General features: G+C 54.0%; 1 protein-coding gene across 3 annotated transcripts in view; it reads right to left on the bottom strand.

Annotated features, from left to right (window-relative positions):
* The window catches only part of SMG6 (SMG6 nonsense mediated mRNA decay factor), a 92,685-nt gene that overhangs the window by 58,996 nt on the left and 11,923 nt on the right, over positions 1–21,766 (bottom strand). For all 3 annotated transcript variants that reach the window (XM_088658096.1, XM_088658094.1, XM_088658095.1), the window contains exons 7-10: positions 19,376–19,486; positions 19,076–19,270; positions 10,594–10,655; positions 8,229–8,374 (exon numbers count right to left, since the gene is read on the bottom strand). In XM_088658096.1, coding sequence (XP_088514222.1) covers positions 8,229–8,374; positions 10,594–10,655; positions 19,076–19,270; positions 19,376–19,486 — 514 coding nt within the window. The remainder of the gene's footprint in view (positions 1–8,228; positions 8,375–10,593; positions 10,656–19,075; positions 19,271–19,375; positions 19,487–21,766) is intronic.

Raw genomic sequence — 21,766 nt, 5'->3', positions numbered from 1 at the left:
TCTTCTGGTGCCAGCGTCAGCCACCTCTCAAGGATGGGTACAGGCCAGGCACAGCGGCCGGCGGGCCCACCCTTGCCAAACAGCCCCTCCAGGGGGGGCTGGTAAGCATGCATTAAAAAAAAAGCTAACTAAAGGGGTGGGGGGCACACACATTTTTTAGTGTTTCGAATCTCGGATCCTGCTGCTGGAGGAGAGCCAAACAGCCCGCCATCAGTTTGTGCAAGAAAAAGATTTTATCCCCCCCTTTTTTGCTAGCCCCCCTAATTAATGGGAGGGATGTCTGCCCTGCACCAGATGTCAGCCCAGGGGGCTTGGGGATGTTTGCCGTGGGCCAGTGGCTGCCTCTGCCACTGTAGCCCATAGCCCAGTGTATCCTGGGTGACCGTTCCTGAGCGCCAGAGTTTCTCCACACCTCCTCTGAGCCACACAAGAGCCACAGGAAAGCATCCCAGGGAGCCACACGCACATGTAATGGGTTTAAAAAAGAAAAAAGGGGGGGGGAATGTGCCTTTTCTGGAAAGGAGTTGCACGAGCTTCTGAGAAATCTTCCCCCCAAAAGGGGCAAAAGACCTAATGCTCCATTACTAGGCTGGCAGTGGAACGGACTCCCCTGGCAGCCCTGTATAGGGAAGTTTTCAATGTCTGATGTTTTATTGTGTTCTTAATATTTGGTTGGGAGCAGCTCAGAGTGATGGGGGCAAGGATAGGCGGCTAATACTAATACTAATATGAATACTAATTCCTTGGGGGCTTTTAAGCAGAGGGAGGGCGGCCATCTATCAGGGAATATTCAGTTGCGGTTTCTGTATTGCGGGGGTTGGACTAGATGACCCCTGGGACCCCTTCCAACTCTACAATTCTATGGCAACCTAGGGTGGTGCAGAGGAAGATCCCTTCTGATCATCCAGAGGGAAGGAAGGAGTCTGGAGGCAGGGGAAGCGGCTGCCCTCCATGCCCCTCTGCTCCAGCCCCAGAGATGGCTATCTTGGAAAAGGAAAGAAGGGGGGCCCAGCCCACGCTCGCTGCCCTCCTTCGCACACATCCTGGACGCAGGGCCCAGGGCACCGTTCATCTTGACCAGGATTACTTCAATTTGCAAGCTAACCGTCTCCAGCTGCGAGAGGGGCAGGAAATTTAACAGTAGTGCAAAGGCGACCCTCTAAGCGCTGGTGTGAAGGCTGCCGAAACCACACACAGGCACGCACGCACGCACGCACACACACACACACACACAAAAGGAGGGTGTGCTATAAAAAGAACAGGCACAGCCATTGCAGCCCCTGTTAATTCAAGCCCTGAAGACGCAGGTCTTTGCAGAGCTGTCTCTTTCTTCCCTCAAACCACCCACCCCAAAATATTCTGGCTTCTCCAGTGCCTTTGGGTGGGTGTCTTTTTTTTTTGATGGTCAGAGGGAAGAGCAAAAAAACAAAACAAAAACAAAGCACGCCCCCCCCCCCGGTTGATAAAAGGAAACGAGGGAGACGCGGACAATTGAAAACTACCTAAAAGCTCGGGGAGAGGTTTATTTTATTAGTTCTTAATAAATATCTTGCAGATTTCCTGCAGGAAACACACCAGATCACATGTAGAATAGTTTGATACTGATGTCAACGGCATCGACATATGAAATCTATTAGGGGCGAAGCCACAGCAGGGCGATCAGCGAGCAGAAAAGCTTCGCGGCACCAAGGCGAAAAGGGGGGGGGGAGGAGGGACTCTCACGGCCCTTCCAAATTCTTCGAGAGGTAAAAAAGTCAGCCAAGACACAGAGAGAGAGAGAGAGAAAGAGAGAGAAAAATCCCACATCCTGCTTTGGGCTGCCAGCAATCTGAAGTGCCCAGAGATTAATTCTATGTCTGGCCTGGAAATGTGACTTTAAAGCATCAGTTGGGGGGTGGGGGGGGAAGGTTGGGGGGAGGCCAGGCTAACTGGGGCTGGCATGGTGCCACCGGCTCCCCCCCAGCCCATTCTGAGCCCCCCACCCCCACCCCCAGCCATGTTTCAATGTAGACAGCAGTAAACCCCAACAGACAGCAGATCTGGCCCCCTCCCTCCCCCCTCCCTCCCTCTTGCGCTGCGCCAGCGACTCGGAGCAACAGCAGCTGCGCTGCGTCTCCCTCGGCAGGCGCAGATGGGCCGGAGTGCAGGGCTTCCGCTTGCTGGCTGCTGCAGGCTTTTAAGAGGCAGGCGGGCAGGCTCAGCGGCCTGGGACGCAGCTCCCTCCCTCCCCAGCCCACGTCCCCGCCGGAGAGCTCCCCTCACGCTGCCCAGAGGATGCTCCGCGCAGGCCACGGCTCAGGCAGAAAAACGGAGGGAGGAAAAGTTCAGGGGAGGCAGGCTGGATGGATGCTGCAAGGACAGGAGGGCCTGATCCAGGGGGACTCTAATCTTCTTACAGAACCTCCAGGCCCAGAGGCAGTCTATCTAGACCCCCCAGGTTCGAAGGAGCATTTGGGCACTGTGAGACGAGGGTGCTGGGCCAGGTGGGCCCCCTTGGGCCTGATCCAGCTGCTGTAGGGCTCATGTGGGTAGTGGTCCTAGGTTCTAATCCTGGCCCAGTTCTGAAGCTTGCTGAGTGAGGGATCAGGCAATAACACACACACACACACACGAGAGCATGGGATGGTGGTGAGAGAAACTCCCTCCCAGGTCCTCCTCTGACACACTAACCAGACGGGGCTTGCAAGGCAATCTGCCGTGGCTTTCCAAGGGGGCCACCACAGTTCAGGCTCTTCTCTGCCTAGCCCAGCATTGCAGGCTCTGACTGGCAGCGGCCCACCAGGTTTCCTCAGGCAGAAAAGACCCCTTTCCCCACTGTCAGCTGCAGGAGTCCCTTTCGGGCCGGAAACGGTAGGACTCAAACTCAGGAGCTTCCATGTGCTGGATCAGGCCAAAGGGGACCCAGCGCCTAGTCCAGCTTCCTGCCCCATGGGGAAGCCCACAAGCGGGAGCAGACCACCACAGCAGGGCTTGGCCCCCCCTCTTGCTCTGCTCAGCAAGACGTGAGATGATAACAAAGGGTGGCCCAGGAGGATTCTGGGAAACAGGCCCCGACAGACAAGGCAGGATTTAAGGGAGTCGGCCTGGCTGCTTTGCGGACCCCAAAGGGGCTGCTGCCCACCACCAGCTAGCAAGCGGGCTCAGGGGACACCCCCTTCTTACAGCCACACAATGCAGGCTTACTCCTCCCAGACAAATGTAGAAAACGGCCTTCCTACTGAGACCGGCCGCCAGCACATTTAGCTTGCAAGCGCTTGCGCTCCTATTTCTCAGCTCTACCTGGAGAGGCAGAGGACTGAACTGACGACTCCCCCCCTCCCAATTATCTTTTTAAAGCCATCTAAACTGGTGCCCATCACGAACTCTCATGGGATTCAATTCCATAGCTTAACTACCCAAGCGCTGCAACAGGGAAGGGACTTCCAGAGGGGTGGTTGGTCCAGCCCACCCCAGTCTGAACAACTGATGGCCTTGCGGGCACCTTAAAAGACGGTGGCATGAGCCTCTGTGGGAACAGCAGGCGCAAGAGAGGAACCTCCGCAAATAGAGCCTTTCCTTCCATCACCCAAACAAGCAAGGAAACCTTCGTTGGTATTTTTTTAATGCATCCTGCCTTTAAAAAAAATGGTTTCAAGGTAGCTCAGACCTTGAAAAATGAGATGCAACCTAGAAAGCAAGGAATAAATGAAAATGCAGCAGGCTTTGCCGCCCTGGTGAGCTGCCCTTTCAGATATACTGAATGGAGACTTCCCTGTTCTGGCAACCCCGAGAATTTAACTGATGAATCAGCCTTTGTCAGCCTGGTGCTGTTTGCCCTGGGCTAAGGCACTGCTGGCCAGGGCTGGCCAGAGGTCATTTGGGGGGCACAAGGATCAAAACTACATGCAGAAGGTCCCAAGCTCAACCACCAGCACCAGCAGTTTAAAAAGGATCTTGAGCACATAGGAAGCCGCCTGATGCAGAGTCCATCTAGCTCAGGGTGATCTTAGAATCCTAGAGTTGGAAGAGACCACCAGGGCCATCCAGTCCAACCCCCTGCCAAGCAGGAAACACCATCAAAGCATTCTTGACATATGCCTGTCAAGCCTCTGCTTAAAGACCTCCAGAGAAGGAGACTCCACCACACTCCTTGGCAGCAAATTCCACTGCCGAACAGCTCTTACTGTCAGGAAGTTCTTCCTAATGTTTAGGTGGAATCTTCTTTCTTGTAGCTTGAATCCATTGCTCTGTGTCCGCTTCTCTGGAGCAGCAGAAAACAACCTTTCTCCCTCCTCTATATGACATCCTTTGATATATTTGAACATGGCTATCATATCACCCCTTCACCTTCTCTTCTCCAGGCTAAACATACCCAGCTCCCTAAGCCGTTCCTCATAAGGCATTGTTTCCAGGCCTTTGACCATTTTGGTTGCCCTCCTCTGGACACGTTCCAGCTTGTCAGTATCCTTCTTGAACTGTGGTGCCCAGAACTGGACACAGTACTCCAGGTGAGGTCTGACCAGAGCAGAATACAGTGGTACTATTACTTCCCTTGATCTAGATGCTATACTCCTATTGATGCAGCCCAGAATTGCATTGGCTTTTTTAGCTGCTGCATCACACTGTTGACACACAGTTTGTGGTCTACCAAGACTCCTGGATCCTTTTCACATGTACTGCTCTCAAGCCAGGTGTCTCCCACCCTGTATTTGTGCCTTTCAATTTTTTTGCCCAATCTTCATGGACTGGCAGCAATAGCTCTCCAGGGTTTTAGCCAGGAGTATTTTCTTCAAATGCAGGGATGGAACCTGGGACCTTCTGTATGCAAAGCAGGTGCACTACCGCTGAGCTACGGCTGAGCAAGCTTCCAGGCCTCATGGTTCTCAATCAAGATCGTTGGCTCCCTTTAGCTCAGTGCTGTCTTCACTGGCCGGCAGCAATGGCTCTCCAAGGTTTCAGGCAGAGGACCATTCCCAGCCCTGCCTGGAGATGCTGATGGGGATGGAACAGGGGACCTTCTGCATGCAAGGCAGATACTCTGCCATGGAGCTTCCCCAGTGATGGAAGGGTCCTCCTCCCCAGCCTGAGACCCCTGGGGACCAGCTGCCAGTTGGAGCAGAGAACAGGGGGCTGGATGGACAAATAGCCCAACCAGGTACAAAGCAGCTGCCTCCTCTGCCGGCTGCAAGCAGGCGGCCCCGATCCCTGGCTACCTGCAAACACTCGGCACTACCTGCAAACACTGCTCCCACCCCAGCCCCACTTTGTCACTGCAGCTTTTCTGGTCCCCCACCCCCACCCTCTAGGGCTCACCTGGGGTGTGGGGGAAGAGGTGCAGCCTGGAGACTGAGGTCTGAGAGTGGGGTTGGGGGCCACTTCCCCATGCGGCTCTTTCTGCTCCCAGGAGCCTGAGGTTACGCTCAAATACTCAGGAGGGGCTAATTTTAAAAGGCCACTAAACCAAGGCTGCAGCAGATGAGCCGGCGTTATTTTTAGAGGCGGCTGAGAAAACTGGACCTGGCTTGGGGCTTTCCGGTCCTGGTCGATGCCGCGTGGTTTGCTCATCGAGGCGGCATTGGTAAAGAGGTTGCCGACAGGCTTTGGAGGAGCTCTGGGGAACCGCAAGGGCCCTTCTAAAAGGGTCCAGGAGCCAGGCCCCGTTTGGTGGGAGGGCTGTTGATTTATTTCATAAAATTTATGCACAGCTTAACTTAAAGGAAAAAATCCCTCAAAGCTGTTTGCAAAAGAAATGTTATCGGTAAAAATAGTTAAAACAAACTCTTTAGTTCAAAGAATAAAACCAGCAATGAACTGAGATTAAAACATAAATCAACGTTCTATATGCCTGGCATTACAGGAAGATGCCCACACGGGGGCAGTTGAACTGCGGAACTCACTGCCACAGGAGGCAAGGATGGCCACCAACCAGGATGGCTTTAAAAGACAAGTCATGGAGGCAGCAACAATCCCAAACGCCAGTTGCTGCAAACCGCAAGAGGGGTGTGTTGCTGTGGAGCACAGGCTTTCCACGGGGACACCTGGCTGGCCCGTGAGAACAGGCTGCTGGGCTGGACAGACCCACCTTGGCCTGTCCAGCAGCTGCTCTTCAGAGGCTCCTTCTCCACGTACTACAACACCGAGGGAGGGAGTCACCTGCTAATCCCCATCGCCAGAAGGCCAGCGCAAGGCCTGCCATTTGCGCAACAGGGCTCCCCACCCCTGACCTCCCAAAATTGGCTCAGGGGAGAACCTTCAGAGGAGTGTATGGGGGGGGGGAGAGGGGGTTGTTCTGCCCAGCAGGCCACAAAGCTCGTGTGGACAGAGCATCTGCACCAGCACTATGCTGAATTCCACCCTGGGAGTCGCTTAAGAGCAGCCAGATGGAGCCACAGCCTGAAGTTGGCTGGTGGGGGGGGGGCACCTCTTGCCCTGCCCAGCTGGGAAGGGCACAAAAAGGCCAGAAGACAAACTGCCTTGATATGTGTGTAAGACGTGCCGGGGGGGGGGGGGGTGCGGTGAAGGGAAGTGATCCCGGCGGTGGCCCTATGAACATCCCTCCAGTGATTTATAGGAAGTATAATCCAATAATATAGTAAAACAGAACAGTGTGTCTGAGATGGGTTTGATTCCAGGAATTATAAAACAAATTATTAAAAGGGGGAAAGAGAGAGAGAGAGAGAGAGAGAGAGAGAGAGAGAGAGAGAGAGAGAGAGGGAAAGGGGTGGGCTTGGGGGGTGGGAGAAAAGCCCCACCGAGACCAGATTGGAGTAAATTGGGCGCAGATGGGTGGGGGAGGGGGCTCACAATACTCCCCCCCACCGGAGATGCCCTGCCACAAGGCACGGCTTCAATTAGCTGGCTTGCAAACCAGGACTCTGTTCCAGCCACCCCTCTCTCCCTGTGCCCAAATTACAGATTTCCCCCCACTTAAAAACCCCCACCAACTACATTCTCCACGCGCCTGCGGTCAGGATAAAGGCACCCCCCCACTTCCCTGCCAGGCGGATGTGCAGCTGGCTACCAAAGCACCCAAGGAGGACACCTGGGGCAAGGTGTTGGGCTGGCCTCCTCCTGGTCCTCCTGGGGGCAAAGGGAGCCCGCCAGCACCTCCTTCTGGAGAGAGAGACGGCATGCAAGGGACAGAGATTGCAGCTTCGGGGTGTGTGTGTGTGGCACTGTTCCGGACTGCCAAGGAACTACCAAGAGGGGGCTGGCCAGGCATCACCTTCCCCTACAGCACTTCCAAGTGGGAGGACAGGATGAGACCATCAGTCAGCAAGATGCTAATGGAGGAGCAAGGAAGACCAAGGCTCAAAGGAAAGGAAAAGGTTGCGCCAGCAATACTTTCCGGGTGCCACAGAGGACGACACAGCAGGAGAGCCACAGATCTGATCTGCCAGCCCCAGGATCTGCCGGCGCTGCTCTCCCGTGAGGATGACCCCAAGTCCACGGCCACAGCAGGAGGGTTGCAGGGGGAGAATTTAGGGGAGGCCCAGGCTCGATCCCCAGCATCTCCAGGCAGGGCTGAGAAAGACTCTTTCGATGTGTCAGAGACAAACACTGAAGGGGGCAGGGGGAGAAAAGGGGGCCCTTCCTTGGACCAAACCCACAAAGGCAGCCGGCCTAGAGGTACCACTCATTGGGAATAGCAAGTGGGGAGTGCCCTGCTGTAACCCTCAGGTCCTGCTGCCAGCTTCTTCCCCCTGGGGGCATCTGGTTGGCCATTGAAAGAACAGGATGCTGAAACTAGGTGAGCCCCCTTTTGGCAGCAGGGTCAACTGCGATAGCAGAACCTCCATGCCCAGGGACAGTCTACCTCTGAGTACCGGATGACGGGGAACAACAACCGGAGAGCTGCTGTAGTGCTCAGGTCCTGCTTGCAGGCTTCTTATTCCCATTGGCTGGCCACTGAGAAAACAGGCTGGTAAACAAGCTGGACTGATCCAGCTGGCGCAGGGCTCTCCTTAGGCTCTTACAAGCTCCTCTCCACACAGGAAGCAAATGGTCCCATGGGAACCCTGAGCTGGATGCTAACCAGCAGGAGTTGCTCTCAAGTCTCAATTCTGCCCACTGGGGTTCTGGAATTCAGCAGTTTTCTCAACCTGTGACTTCCAAAGGGCCTCCTGGGCACAAGAGTTGAGCCCCCCCCCTGCCCCCCACAACCCAGTGCCTGAGGAACGGAGGCCTGAGGCTCCTTCCTGACAGTTTTGGGGGCTCCCCTGGCTCCTCCACCCCTCCCTCTCCAGTACCTTTGGGCTGGGAGTTGTAGACGGCGAACATGTTGATGGCCATGAGTTGCAGCAGGCGGGTGCTTCCGATGGGCGAGGGGCTATGCCCCAGCAGCACCCGGAACTCGCTCAGGACCTCGGCAGCCACGGCAGGGAAGGTCTCCATCCTGAAGGAATTGGCATGGTTGGCATTGTTCATTATTTGCATTGCATTATTAACAAAATCGTGTTTCTGGAAGACCATCTTACTCGGCTACGAGTGATCACCAAAGAAGAAGATGAAGAAAGACTCTTCCATTGCAATTGCAAACACACGATAATTATAGCAACGACAAGCACAAGCGAGATGATAAAAAAGGGGCAGGAAACGTTTGAGGGAGTTGGGGGATGTTTAGCCTGGAGAAGAGGAGATTGAGAGGAGGAAGGAGAGCCATCTTCAAACATCTCAAGGGCTGCCACATAGAAGAGGGAACAAGCTGGTTTCCTCCTGCTCTGGAGGAGCATGGCTTCAAGTTACTAGAAAGGAGATTCCGACTCAACATCAGGAATAACTTTCTGATGGTAAGAGCCAGACGACAGATGGGAATTGTAGTCCAAAACATCTGGAGGGCCGCAGGTTTGACATGCCTGGACTAGATGAACCTCGGGGGTCCCTTCCATCTCTACAATTCTATGGGGGATGAAAGAGAACGGCAGAATCTGCTAGAGAGCCAGCGGTTGTGGAGAGGTGAGAGACCAAGGTTCAAGTCCCCACTCAGACACAAAACTCCCTGGGTGGCCTTGGGCCAGTCACTGCCTCTCAGCCTAACCTGTTGGTAAAATGGGGAGAAGGGCCATGTACGCCCCCTTGAGCTCCTTGGCGGTAAGGCGGAATATAAATGTAATAAATAATAATAATGGGGTGGGAGGCAAGCAGGAGAGGCTGTGTGGGATTGAGAAAAGCCGCTATTTCTCAGCAACACCGGCCTAGTTTATGGGGCTGCCGTCGAGGTTTGCCGAGCGTAAGGAGACCAAGTACTTTGGTGAAGAGAAATTACCACTTTGACCCTACGTGTGGTTGCCACTGGAAAGTGTGTGTGTGTGTGTGTGTGTGTGTGTGTGTGTGTGTCTCAGTGAGTGAAATCGCTTCCGTTGTTTTGTCACAGGAAACATGAGCACCTGCCGTCTCATTCACAGCAGAGGGAGCTCTGCAGGTCGCCCAGTTATGAAGCCAACTCTCTGATGTGAACCCATGGCCCTGCAGGGGCCGTTGTTTGGACTCCAACTCCCAGCAGCCCCCAGCAAGGCCAGTGGTCAGGGATGGTGGGAGTCCAAGAGAGAGGCCACAGACTGGAGCCGACTTCTTGGGCATCTTATGGGCGGCTTCTTCTTCCTCCCACCCAGGGAGGCTTCCCAAGAGGGGCAATGCCAACTCCTCTGCCGCCACCCAAGGGAAAACTTGGGAGCCAAATGCTGTCCGGGGACAGCAGAATGAGTGCTTGGCAGGGGGGGAGGTTCAACCCCCAGGCTTGCTACCCAGAATTCGGTAGCAAGTGAAAATGGGGGAGAAAGACGCTTCTCTGCCAGAGATCCTGGGGAGGCTCAGCCGGTCAGAGTGGAACGCGCTGGGCTAGATGGACAAGACAAAGCCCACGGCAGAAGAGCCTGGTGGATCAGGGCCCTTCTGGTCCAGCATCCTCTTCTCACAGAGGCCAGCTAGATGTTCCCCTGGGAAACCTACAAGCCCAAGGGCAGCAGCCTCCCTTCCTGTGGTTCCCAGGAACAGGGACTCAGAAGCATCCCGATCTCCGGCTGTGGAGGAAGAGCAAAGCCCTCGATAGCCTCCTCCTCCTCCATGAATTTGCCTAACCCCTTTAAAAAGCCGCCCAAGCTGTTGGCCATCATGGCCTCCTGTGGGAGGGAGTTCCACAGTTTAACTCTGCGCTGCACTAAGAGGGACTTCCTTTTCTCTGACAATCTGCCTCAGTTTGTCAAGAGCCAATCCCTGGAGGACACAGTTTAGATCTCAATGCTAAACAGAACCTCCACAGGCAGAGGCAGTCTAGCCCTGAACTCCGCGGCAGCGGGAAAATGGCACTAATGGGACTTGGCTGGGGACGGAATTGTTCTGATAAAGGAGGGCAGCTGTTGCGCTGGACGAGGAGGGCCAGACCTGCGTCGCTGCTGCAGTGGCGCTCCCAGCCCCAGCCGGAGTGCTGACCCTCTCCCTCGCCCCCACCCGCCCCACCCTCCAGAGCCGGCCTGGGAGGGGGGAGGGAGGAGGAGGAGGAGGCGGCTTCACACCCCGTGCCCTCCGCTCCAAACACAAGCCCAGTTGCTAACAATATTGGAATTCCAAAAGGCCTCGTAATGTAGGAAAAATAAAACAAACATCCTGCAGCCTTACCCAATCCTGGTAAACAGCTTCCCATGGGCATGGAGAAAACTCAGGACGAACCTTTTGTTCAGCTGCATGGGAAAGAGGGGGGGAAAGCAGAGAGAAAAGATGATGTTGAAGAAGATGAGAAAACAATTCGAACGCTCCCTTTTCCTGTGAACGAGCCCAGAGTCCCGGGTGACAGGATAACCTGGCCTGGGATGTGCAGGGGGGTGGAGGGGCGGCAGATGGGAACCAAATGTCTGTGCCCCGGCCCTCCAAGCGCGAGGGCAAGTGCCAGACAGCTGCATTTCTGGAGGGGGGAGCCGTGCTAGGCCCACGGCACCCTCTGCTGGCGGACAAGGTTCTCTGCAAGCAATGGGAGTGTGTGCGCAGGGGCATTGGGCAAGGAATCCCAGGGGTGCCCACCTACCGCCACCTTCAAGAGGGGAACACGAGGGCAACACGTAAGGACCTAAGAGGAGCCTTGAAGCTGGGTCAGGCCAGGCCAGCATCCTGTCCTCAGTGGCCAAAGCAGGACCTGAGCCCAACAGCAGCAACTCTCCAGTTGTCCCCATCCTCTGGTTTTCCTGTTCCTGCCCATGGATGGAGGTTCTGCTTTCACCATAGAGCTTCCTAAGGGCCCAGCTGGAGCAGGCCAAGGGGGGCTCATCCAATCCTGCCTTCCCAGTGTCCTTCCAGATACCCCAAAGGGAAGCCGGAGAGTGGGGCCTGAGCAACGACAACGCTCCCCCTCCTGTGATTCACACCATCCCCGTAAAGCATTCCTAGGCCACTTGAACAGTCACGGCTTCCCCCAACGTATCCCGGGAACTACAGTTTGCTGGAGCGCATCCTACAGGGTTGGCCTGAGGCGAAGATCATTCTTAGGCTGAATGGGAGGTAGAGTTGGAAGGGAGCCGAGGCTCATCTAGTCCAGCCCCTGGCATTTTGCCCAACATGGGGCTCAAACCCACAACCCTGAGATTTAAGAGCCTCGTGCTCTATCAACTGAGCTACACAGAGCAATGCATTAAAACCAATACATTCACTGGAATTGCAAGGAAGTGCACATGGAGGAAACGCTGCCAGACAGAGGGAAACAAGGGGTCCCCCCCCCCGTTTTTGACATATTCTACCACCACCCAACTCTCCTGCACTGACCCAACTGTGGCACAAATCCATTTCCAAGAGAGTAACTGGCCCAGGAATCCCATATCCTGCCCCTCCTCGATTTTGCAAACAGGTTGCCATGCAATGCTTGGAGCATGGTGGCAGAGGGTCAGACCCAACCAATTCCTCCAATATAGGGAGGAACACACACAGAGCAGGGGAATTCAAGAATTCAAGTATTGGTAAGCTTTTAATGTTTGATGCTTTAGTATGGTTTTTTTATGTGTTGGAAGCTGCCCAAAGTGGCTGGGGTAATCCAGGCAGATGGGTGAGGTGGTATTATTATTAATTATTATTATTATTATTATTATTATTATTATTATTATTATTATTATTATTATTATTAACAACAACAACAACAACTCCCCATTACTCCTGAATGCTGGCCATTCTGGCTGAGTTGCAGTCCTAAACAGCTGGAGCGCACCACTGGGTTAGCGCACTGGGCTAGGATCGGGGGGGGGGGCAGAGTCCCAAATCCCCTGGTGCTCAGCCCTCCTGAAGTTCCCCTGGGCAGACACTGCCTCTCTCTCAGCCCAGCCTGCCTCACAGGGTTGTTGGGAGGATAACATGAAAACTTGTGGACATCCAACAAAGCGAAATGTTGGAAGATTCAGGGCAGATGGAAGGAAGTCCTCTCTGCTGCAGGACGCAGCAGCGATGGCCGCTGCCTTGGGTGCTTTTAAGAGAGGATTGATGGCAGATTCACGCAAGAGAAGACGGCTATCGATGGCAACCAGCCATGAGGCTTCCGGACAGCGGTTGCTGAAAAGTGCAGGAGGGGAGAGGGCTCGTGCGGTGGGGTCCTGCTTGGGGGCTTCCCCTGTGAGAAGAGGAGGCTGGGCTCGGGGGGGGGGGCACTGACCTGATCCTCTTCTTATATTCCTACGCTAGTGGGGGGGGGAGAATTGCACACACTTGAGCTGCTTGGAGGAAAAGCAGAATATAAATGTTGTGATGATGATGATGCTCTGGGGTGGGAAAGCCCCTTCCTGGCTCCCTCCGAGCGTGTGTGCCTGCTGCCTCTTGCCTCCCGGGTGACCCCGATGAGCTCAGCCCTGGGAAGAGGCCGGTGGGAAGGTTCAAGGGCAGGCCAGCGGCTGCTCTCCAAATGACTCTCTGCGTGGTTGGGCTCTTGGCGTGACTCACCTGCCTGCAGGGCCCCCCCCTGGGAACCTCCTGCTTCTCACAGCCAGAGGGAAACGGAGCCCCCGGGAGAGGAAGTGGCACCACCTGCTGGTTGCAGCGGCTGCGCGAGGGGAGGGGGGGGCAAACGTGCACTTCCCCAAAGCGGCGGTGGGATGAGAAATGCACCTCCGGTGCCCCCCCTCCACAAAACACGTCGAGCAAAGAAGACAGCCCAGTGGCTGCCCTTCCTCACTGCCTCAACAACCCATTTATGGAGAGGGGTTTCCCCCATCTCCTGCTACCCCATACAGAACACACCAAAGCAGACTAGTCCTCAGTGAGGAAGAGGTCTCGGGCAGCACTTGCTGTTTGGGCGGGGCGTACGGAGGGGCAGCTCGGCTGAGCCCAGGCCTGGAGATTCGTGTGGCTTTTTGTTGACACCGTGCTCTGCTTTGCAACTGCTAATGCATTATTATCTTGAAATGTTGTTTTATTTTAAATCTGTGCGTTCTCATAGAGCTGCTTGCCATGGGAAAGCAGCATGCAAATAAAGTCACAATAAAGACAAATAAAGCTGGAGCTTGTTCACGCATTTCGATCTGAAACACTCGGGTGCCGCCCTGCAGCAAAACTTCCCAGGGAAAGCTGATGACGGGAGGTTTGTGAAGAGGGCACCCCGAGCTCCTTTTCTAAGTAACTCTGATTCTGGGGGTGGGGAAGCGCCCCAAAAGCGGGCAATATGAATAAAAGCAAGGCCATATCTATAGGAAGGACATAAGGACACAAGGTCATCCATCCATCACATTTAGAATTTACCGAATGGTGAAGTCGCTCCTGAATGTGGTATCTAAAACTCTTGCTAATAATAAGAATAATTTTATTAATTATATAGCCCACCCTTCTGACTTGGTTGCCCCAGCCACTCTGGGTGGCTTCCAACAAAAAATAAAAACACAGTAAAACTTCAAACATCAAAAGCTTCCCTGATAGCTAAATGGTTATCAGACTTCGAAAGGCTGGTTACGCAAGATTAGGTTCATCGGTTTTGTTGAAACAAATAATTAAACTAGCTAGCTGTAATTGGATTTCAAATAAATGCGCAAGCAATTGTTACTGCTTTGAATTTTATTGTGTAATAATTTTCCTGAGTGTGTTGTGCATATTGCTATTCTGAATCATGCTTCTTACGGGGTAGGGTAGGGGGCCTTGAGCTTGTGGAACAAAGGGGGCAGGAGCCCCCTCAAAATTTGGGAACCACCAGCCTAATCCTTTATAGGAACCTGCAGCAGATCCCCCAAAAGGGGGCCATCTAACGCAGCATCCTCTGCATCAACAACACTCTCCTCGCCTGCGACTCCCAGCAAGCAGGATCTGGAGGTGTTTGCAGTCTCCCCCAGGGGAAGCAGAGAACAGCTATCGTGCCGAGGAGCCACTGACAGCAACAGCCCCAGCTCTGAGCGCCAGTCCATCTGGCCCTGATCCGGGGGGCTGGGGCTCAGCGCTCGGCACCTGAGCCCCAGGATCCCTGGTGGGAATGAGGGCAGGCACCAAATAAGGGCAGGATTCCAGCACAGCTGCTCTGGTAGGGCTGGGATTAGGAGGCGGAGGAGGAGGAGGAGGAGAGGCTGCTTCCAGTTAAAAATGGTTACTTCAGGTTTGGAAGCAGCACTCTGGTATCTGTTCTTTATCAAGCGAGGAGGCAAACTTTCCCCTCGGCAGCCGCGGCGCATCTGCGGAGCAGAGAAGGGTCGGTGGAACCAGCACGGGGCAGCGGAAGGACAAGGCTTGTTTCTCTGCCAGGGGACCGGATGCGGGAGGGGAGGAAGCAGCGCCACGGATGTCATGATGGGGGGCAGTTTTGGTGGCGGCTAAAAAAAAAAGGAAGACGGAGGAGCGGAGGGAGCAGATGCACCCAGGGACAAACCCAGCAGGGCTCAGAAGAGGCATGTCTGCCTGACCAGTTGGCACAGGAGCCCCCTCCAGGCGCCCTTTCCCGGGGCAGCCATCAGGCCTCCCTTGGGGAATGCGTGGGCCAGCCCCTGCCACGGAGAGCAGAGCTTCCTCCGACCTCCTGAACGCTCACAAACATCAGGAGAGGCCTGGAGCAGCAGCTGGATCAGGCCCTCTTGCTGAGCATCCTGTTCTCACAGTGGCCAGGCAGATGCCCCCATGGGGCCTGGGGAACCGGAGGCAACAGCCGCCGTGTTGTTCCCACTTGGAATTCCAAGCCAATTTTCATAAAGGATGTTTTGGGGGAAAATCAGAACATAGAATCATAGAATCATAGAATCATAGAGTTGGAAGAGACCACAAGGGCCATCCAGTCCAACCCCCTGCCAAGCAGGAAACACCATCAAAGCATTCTTGACATATGCCTGTCAAGCCTCTGCTTAAAGACCTCCAAAGAAGGAGACTCCACCACACTCCTTGGTAGCAAATTCCACTGCCGAACAGCTCTTACTGTCAGGAAGTTCTTCCTAATGTTTAGGTGGAATTTTCTTTCTTGTAGTTTGAATCCGTTGCTCCGTGTCTGCTTCTCTGGAGCAGCAGAAAACAACCGTTCTCCCTCCTCTATATGACATCCTTTTATATATTTGAACATGGCTATCATATCACCCCTTAACCTTCTCTTCTCCAGGCTAAACATAACCAGCTCCCTAAGCCGTTCCTCATAAGGCATCGTTTCCAGGCCTTTGACCATTTTGGTTGCCCTCTTCTGGACACGTTCCAGCTTGTCAGTATCCTTCTTGAACTGTGGTGCCCAGAACTGGACACAGTACTCCAGGTGAGGTCTGACCAGAGCAGAATACAGTGGTACTATTACTTCCCTAGATCTAGATGCTATACTCCTATTGATGCAGCCCAGAATTGCATTGGCTTTTTAAGCTGCTGCATCACACTGTTGACTCATGTCAAGTCTGTGGAAATTTATTGTGCATTTATTGCCACCCATCCTGATAGCCTGTGATGAAGGGCGGGGTGCATATCTTTTAATACATAAATTAATAAAACCAATGTATTGTGATTTAGTTATTCACTTTTTAAAAATCAAACTGTAGCACAGCAGACTTAAGCAGAGAAACCTGGTGCTGGCCCTAGAATTCAATATCTTAAACCTCTTGGTTCCTTCTTTCAAAAGAAAAAAATAGGCTCCTAGTCCTGATGGTTATTGATAAACTGGGGTGCATGTGGGGAACACTGAGGGAGGGAATGGATTCAGAAGCCAGAGAGGGAATGGGGAGGATCCTGAGTGGCTGTGGCTACAGAGGGGAGAAGAAACAAGCAAATATACCAGGAAGCCAATAAGCAGGGCACAAAAATGGGGCAGTTTCTCAGTTTGCACACACACAAGCACAACACAACCACAATGCAACTGGCTGCAAATGCCTGCAAAGCCCTTGGAGCTGAGGGCCTCTGCAGAATGGGATCCTGCCTGGTCCTCTCCTGGGTCAAGGGAGCCTGGCACCCTCTTGCCATGCCCAGCGGCCCACCTCTCCAGCCAACCAACTACCCAGAAGTCACAGCAACCTGCTTTCTCTCCTCTCTTTTGAAATTATGACGCTGAGCCTCTTTTCTCTCTTTTTTTGGCCTTTGCGTGCCTGGAAACTCTCGCTTCACCTCGCCCCGGCCTCCTTGTGGGTGGCAGCGAAAGGTCAAGTGGGGCCGGAAGGAAGGGGAAGGGGGGCAGGCTCCACGCAAGGCTGCCCTGAAGAGGGCTGCAGGCAGCAAGGAGCTCAGCCCCAGCAGGAGCAGCACTCGGTGGGACAGTTTCCCCAAAAGCCTGTTTCGCTCCCGAGACGCAGAGAAGCAGAGAGGAGGGGTGGGTGCAGCTGGTGGCTGGGAGGCGGAAGAGGATGGGGGGTGAGCCAGGCGCTGCCTCCAGCGCAAGGCGCTGCGTGCCGAGAGTCACGTCCCCAAGCCCGCGGGGGCTGGGCATGTGGTTTCCACGTCTAACCAGCCCAACTGCAGCCTGGCACCCGCGGCTTCCTCCTCGGAGAACTTCTCTCTCCGTTAGAGGAAAGAGATCAAACCTCAGGGCTCGAAAAAAACACGCGCCTGGCGTAAGAATAAAAGCTGAGGGGTGGTTTTGGTGACCGGGTCAAAGGAGCTCGAGGAGGTGGAGGGAGAGAGAGATGCGGCACACACAGCAGCGCTCTGGGTTGCCCGTCACGGCACCAGCGAAGGAGGCTGGGGGGAGTGGAGCCCCCCCCCTCTCGCCTGGGAACCTGCTTCAGAAACAGAAAGGAGGGGGGAACCCCCCAGCGCTCGCTGAGTCAACCTCCAGGGCTTTTGGCAATTGCTCTCTGCAGGCCTGGCACAGCAGGCCAAAAGGACAGTGCTGTCCCTGCCGGCAGGGCACCCCCAGGGTGACCCCGAGTCAGTGGGATTCCAGGGACGTGCAAGTCTGGGCAGGTGGGGTGTGTGTGAAAAGGAGCCCCCCCCCCCGAGGCCAGGCTCCAGTGCTATGAAGTAAGAGCTGTTTGAGTGTGGAAGGGACTCCCCTTGGGAGGTGGTCGACTCTCCTTCAACAGAGCTTGGATGGCCATCTGTCAGGGATGCTTTAGCTGAGATTCCTGCATTGCAGGGGGTTGGACTAGATGACCACAAGTGGTACCTTCCTACACTACAATTCTATTGTTCTATGAAAGCCCACTTGCCAAGGCATCCCTGGGAACCTCCATGAGCCCAACAGGCAAATGGCTTAAAGGAACAGTTGCGCACCAACTCCCGTGTGACACTGATTGGCAGAAGAAGGGCTAGAGGTCAGGGGCAGAGAGCACCTGCTGGGCATGCAGAAGGTCCCCGGCTCAATCCTTGGCAGCATCTCCAAGAAAGGCTGGGAAATGCTCCTTGCCCGACACCCTGCTGCCAGCCTGTGTAGGTAACACAGAGCTAGTTTGACTTGGAATAGGAGCCACCAACCCTTCTTCTTGCCCAGCTCAGCCTCCCTTGACCCTCTGCTGGCCTCCTTCCTGCCAAGCTGCCCCTTTGCTTCTGCCCAGATGCTTCCTTGGAAGAGGGCAACATATGGGCAAGGGCCCCGGATCTCTCAGCCCAAAGCACCCACCGCAAAGCAGCCCACCTACCCAGCACCCAAAATGTCGTTCCAAAGGCTGGAAGGGCCAAGGTACTCCCCCCCCAACCCCCATCACTGCAAGTTGTATCATCATATTACATTGACATCCCACCTTCTTTCCTCCAAAGAGCTCAAGGTGGTCATACAGTTCTCCTTCCCACCTCCCATTTTATTCACACAACAACCCTGTGAGGTAGGGTCAGACCGAAACGGAGTGATTATCTTCCAAAGTCACCCGGTGAGCTTCATGACAGAGGGCGGATTTGAACCCGGGTCTCTCCCAGGTCCTGGTCCAATACTGCTGTTGTTATTATTGCTACTACTGAATTGTACATTAAATGCTTCTCTGTGCCGTGAGCCACCTCAAACATTTATTGGGAAGAAACTCCATTAGCAAAGGAAGTTATTCTGAGCTGTGCCTGAAGGCCGTACATGTCCCAGTTGACTGGGGTTGGCCTAATCCTGCAGACAGCCTGCCTCCTCTGCACCTTGGAGCCCCTCCTGCCCCAGCGGGGACCAGAGCACCCGCATGACTTTGGGCGTGTGAGAGTGGAGGCAAGGCCTTGTCCCCACGTGCTCCACAAGACACTCTCCCAAGGCGGCTCCGGACGGGGGTGGGTGGGAAGGGAGAAGTGGCCAGGGACACCCCTGCCACAGACAGACCCGCCTCTGCATTCTGCTGGCTCCAGTTCCCCAGTGAGCTGCACAGGGCAGAGCATCTCAGCGGAAGAGGGTTGCCCCCCCACCCAACATATCAGCCTGTCCTGCATAGCAAGAAGAACAGCGCCATCCAGTGGCCAGAGGGAGCCCGGCGGCAGAAGCTCCTCTCGGCCGACTTGTACACGTATGTATACACACTCATCTATCCCTCCTGGGAAGTCGTGCGGTGCAGCGGTGAGAGTGCCAGCAGACGAGGGCCTGGGAGAGACCAGGGTTCAAGTCCCCACCCAGCCACAAAGCTCAGCCCAAGTCCCTCAGCCTAACCCACCTCATGGGGTTGCTGCGGGGATTAAACGAGGAGGGCGGGGAATGTTGGGAGCTCCTGGGAGGAAAAGGTGGGGCATAAAGGCAATCACCAAACCAACGCTCTTTACATGATGCTACACGGATTTCAGCCACACGGCCGGTACTCACATCGCTGGGGCTGAGGCTGCCGAGGCCGTTGTCCTGCTCCGAGTCTCGCCCGGACTCATGCCCCTGGCTGGTGCGGGGGTGCGAGGGGTGGATCCAGAGCTCCAGGCGGGTGGCATCATCCCCGGAAGGCCGGAAGGCCGACTTCTTGCCTTTACTCTGCCGACTGGGGCTCTTCTTCTGCTCCACCTGCTCCACCTGCACAGGGAGGGAGAGGCGCTGCGGGTCAGGCTGGGGGCTCCTGGGCAGAGAGGGAGCCTGGGGGCGAGGAAAGGGGTCCGGAGCCCTCAGCCCACCCCTTACCTTCCGCTTGGTCTCCTCAAAGAGGCTCATGAGGCTCTCCTTGGCAGTCAGGATGGGGTTGCTGGCCGCAAGACTGCGCATGTAATAGTAGACGGCATCCAGCTTCCTCCTCTGCAGAGACAACAACAGGAAGATCCCCTTACAGGATAGTACCCTACAGAGGGGCAATTGGGGGGGGAGATACAAAGGGACCACCCTCCTTCTTGCTGAGAAAGGGGAGGTGGCAATGGAAGGCGAGGGGCAGATGAAGCTTCTAGGTCTGCAACAAACATAAGCCCCACAGGATTAAGGTCTTTGCCAGGGGCCAAACTCTCAGAACATAAGAGCCTGCGGGATCAAGCCAATGGCCCAGCATCCTGTTCTCGCAGTGGCTGAACAAGTTGCCTGTAGGGAACCAGCAGACAGGATTCAAAGACGAGAGCCCCCTCCCCTCCTGTAATCTCCAGCAAGTGGCAGTCAGAAGCATTGCTGCCTCTGACCGTGGAGGCAGAGCAGAACCACTGGAGCCAGTGAGCGGCCTGATACTGAAAGTTGTGCTGCTATTTCTTTCAGCTACATTGGTCTGTATTTACAATTCTGAGTTATCATAAGATGGCCAAGGATTGGCAATTTTCCTATGCCTTAGTTACCGTATGTCTGTGGTAGGTGAAGCTTTGTGCTTGTTTGGTGAATAATTACCAGTGTTTCTCCGAAAATAAGACACCGTCTTATATTAATTTTTCCTCAAAAAAAACAAAACAAAAACACACACATACACACACACACACTATGGCTTATTTTCAGGGGATGTCTCATTTTTTTCCTCCTCCTCCTGCCGCGGCCGGCATTGCTGCTGCGCCTATCACTATGTCTTATTTTTTGGGGTATGGCTTATATTCCTTGAATACTTAAAAATCCTGCTATGGCTTATTTTATGGCTACGTCTTATTTTTTGGAGAAACGGGGTATATAGAAATACTTTATGCTATAAATGTTCTTGTAAGGATGCGTAAAAAATATTTTTCACATTGATATTCTTCAGTAAATTGCATTGTGTTATTATCTTCCTTAGTGGGTGGTGCAAATTCTGAATGATGATTTATGAGGTAGGGGGTCCTGAGAATACGTTTTAGAACCAAGGGCTTGGGGCCCTGAAAAAGTTTGGGAACCACTGCTCTAGACTCTCTTACAAAGGAACTCCTGCTAGCTCACAGAATGGAGAGTAGCCTCTCCCAACCCTGCAACCTTAACACGTTTTTGGACTACAACGCCCATCAGTCCCATCCACCGCTGATGGGAGTTGTAGTCCAAAACATCAAAAGGTACGCCAGGTTGGGGAAGACCAACACAGTCAAGTATTTTCCAGTGGTGCTAATAAGGACCTCAATCAGAACTGAAGTGTGTGGCTCCTAATAAATGGCACATATATTTCTGGGCACCTTACGCTGATCGAGGGAGGGGGAGCAGGACGCCCCGTTTCTGACAAAGTCACACAGATGTGACTCAGCCGCATCTAGGGCTGCATCCTTTAGAGCTGGGTCTGCTTAGCTCAGTGCTGTCTATGCTGACTGGCAGCCGTGGCTCTCGAAGGTCTCAGGCAGGGAGCCCTTCCCAGTCTTGCCAGGCATGGAGCCCAAGACATTCTGCACACAAACCTGGCACCTTGGCTACCCGGCAGCTGGTCTAGCTGGTTTAATTAATTTAATAACATTTAGATATTCCTTGCTTTAAAAAAAACAAAGAGATTTATAAAAAAAGGAAAAAAACCAACAAGAAAAAAATAGCAACAGTAAGTACAGACTTTTTGAAGTTAAAATAACGACAGACTAAAACCGCATGAAAACTCGTGCCAACTTTCAAAAATCAATTTAATCATTGGTTAGCCATCCACCAGAACAAGGACACGCCTTCCTAGCACCATGGTCTATCTACACAATGTACGATTTGGCCATGATAACCCTCACCCAGCGAACGTCCTCATGCCAAGGCACTTGCAATGGGTTTTAAGTACAGGGGCCTGAAAATAAACGAGGAACTTGCAGCACCCTCAGATCTTTGGACCAGAAGCTGTGCTGTATGGTCACACTGCAGGAATAAAAAGCGAGCAGCCCCCCGCCCAGGGGAAAAACAAAAAGGTTGTTACCCCAGTGAGAGAGGGGGAGAAGGAAGCAGGTGGGGGGCAGAAAGAGAATGAGATTGAAGATAAAATGTTGGGAATACAGCAGGGGGGGGGGAAAGGGTTGAGTAAAATTTAGAATGGGACAGAGCAGGAGTGGGGTGAGGAGGAACTGAGATGACTTTTATAGGTGGATAAAACACGGTTTGAACTCGGAATGCATTAAGGAGCTGGCTGAAATCTCTGGAGACATCGATTCCAAGGAAAGGGGGTAGATTTAGTCTTGAGGGTGGGAA

Source organism: Zootoca vivipara, chromosome 14 (genome assembly GCF_965207765.1).
Source record: "Zootoca vivipara chromosome 14, rZooViv2.hap1.1, whole genome shotgun sequence".
Taxonomy (NCBI): Eukaryota; Metazoa; Chordata; class Lepidosauria; order Squamata; family Lacertidae; genus Zootoca; species Zootoca vivipara.
This window is presented reverse-complemented; position numbering and strand designations above follow the sequence as displayed.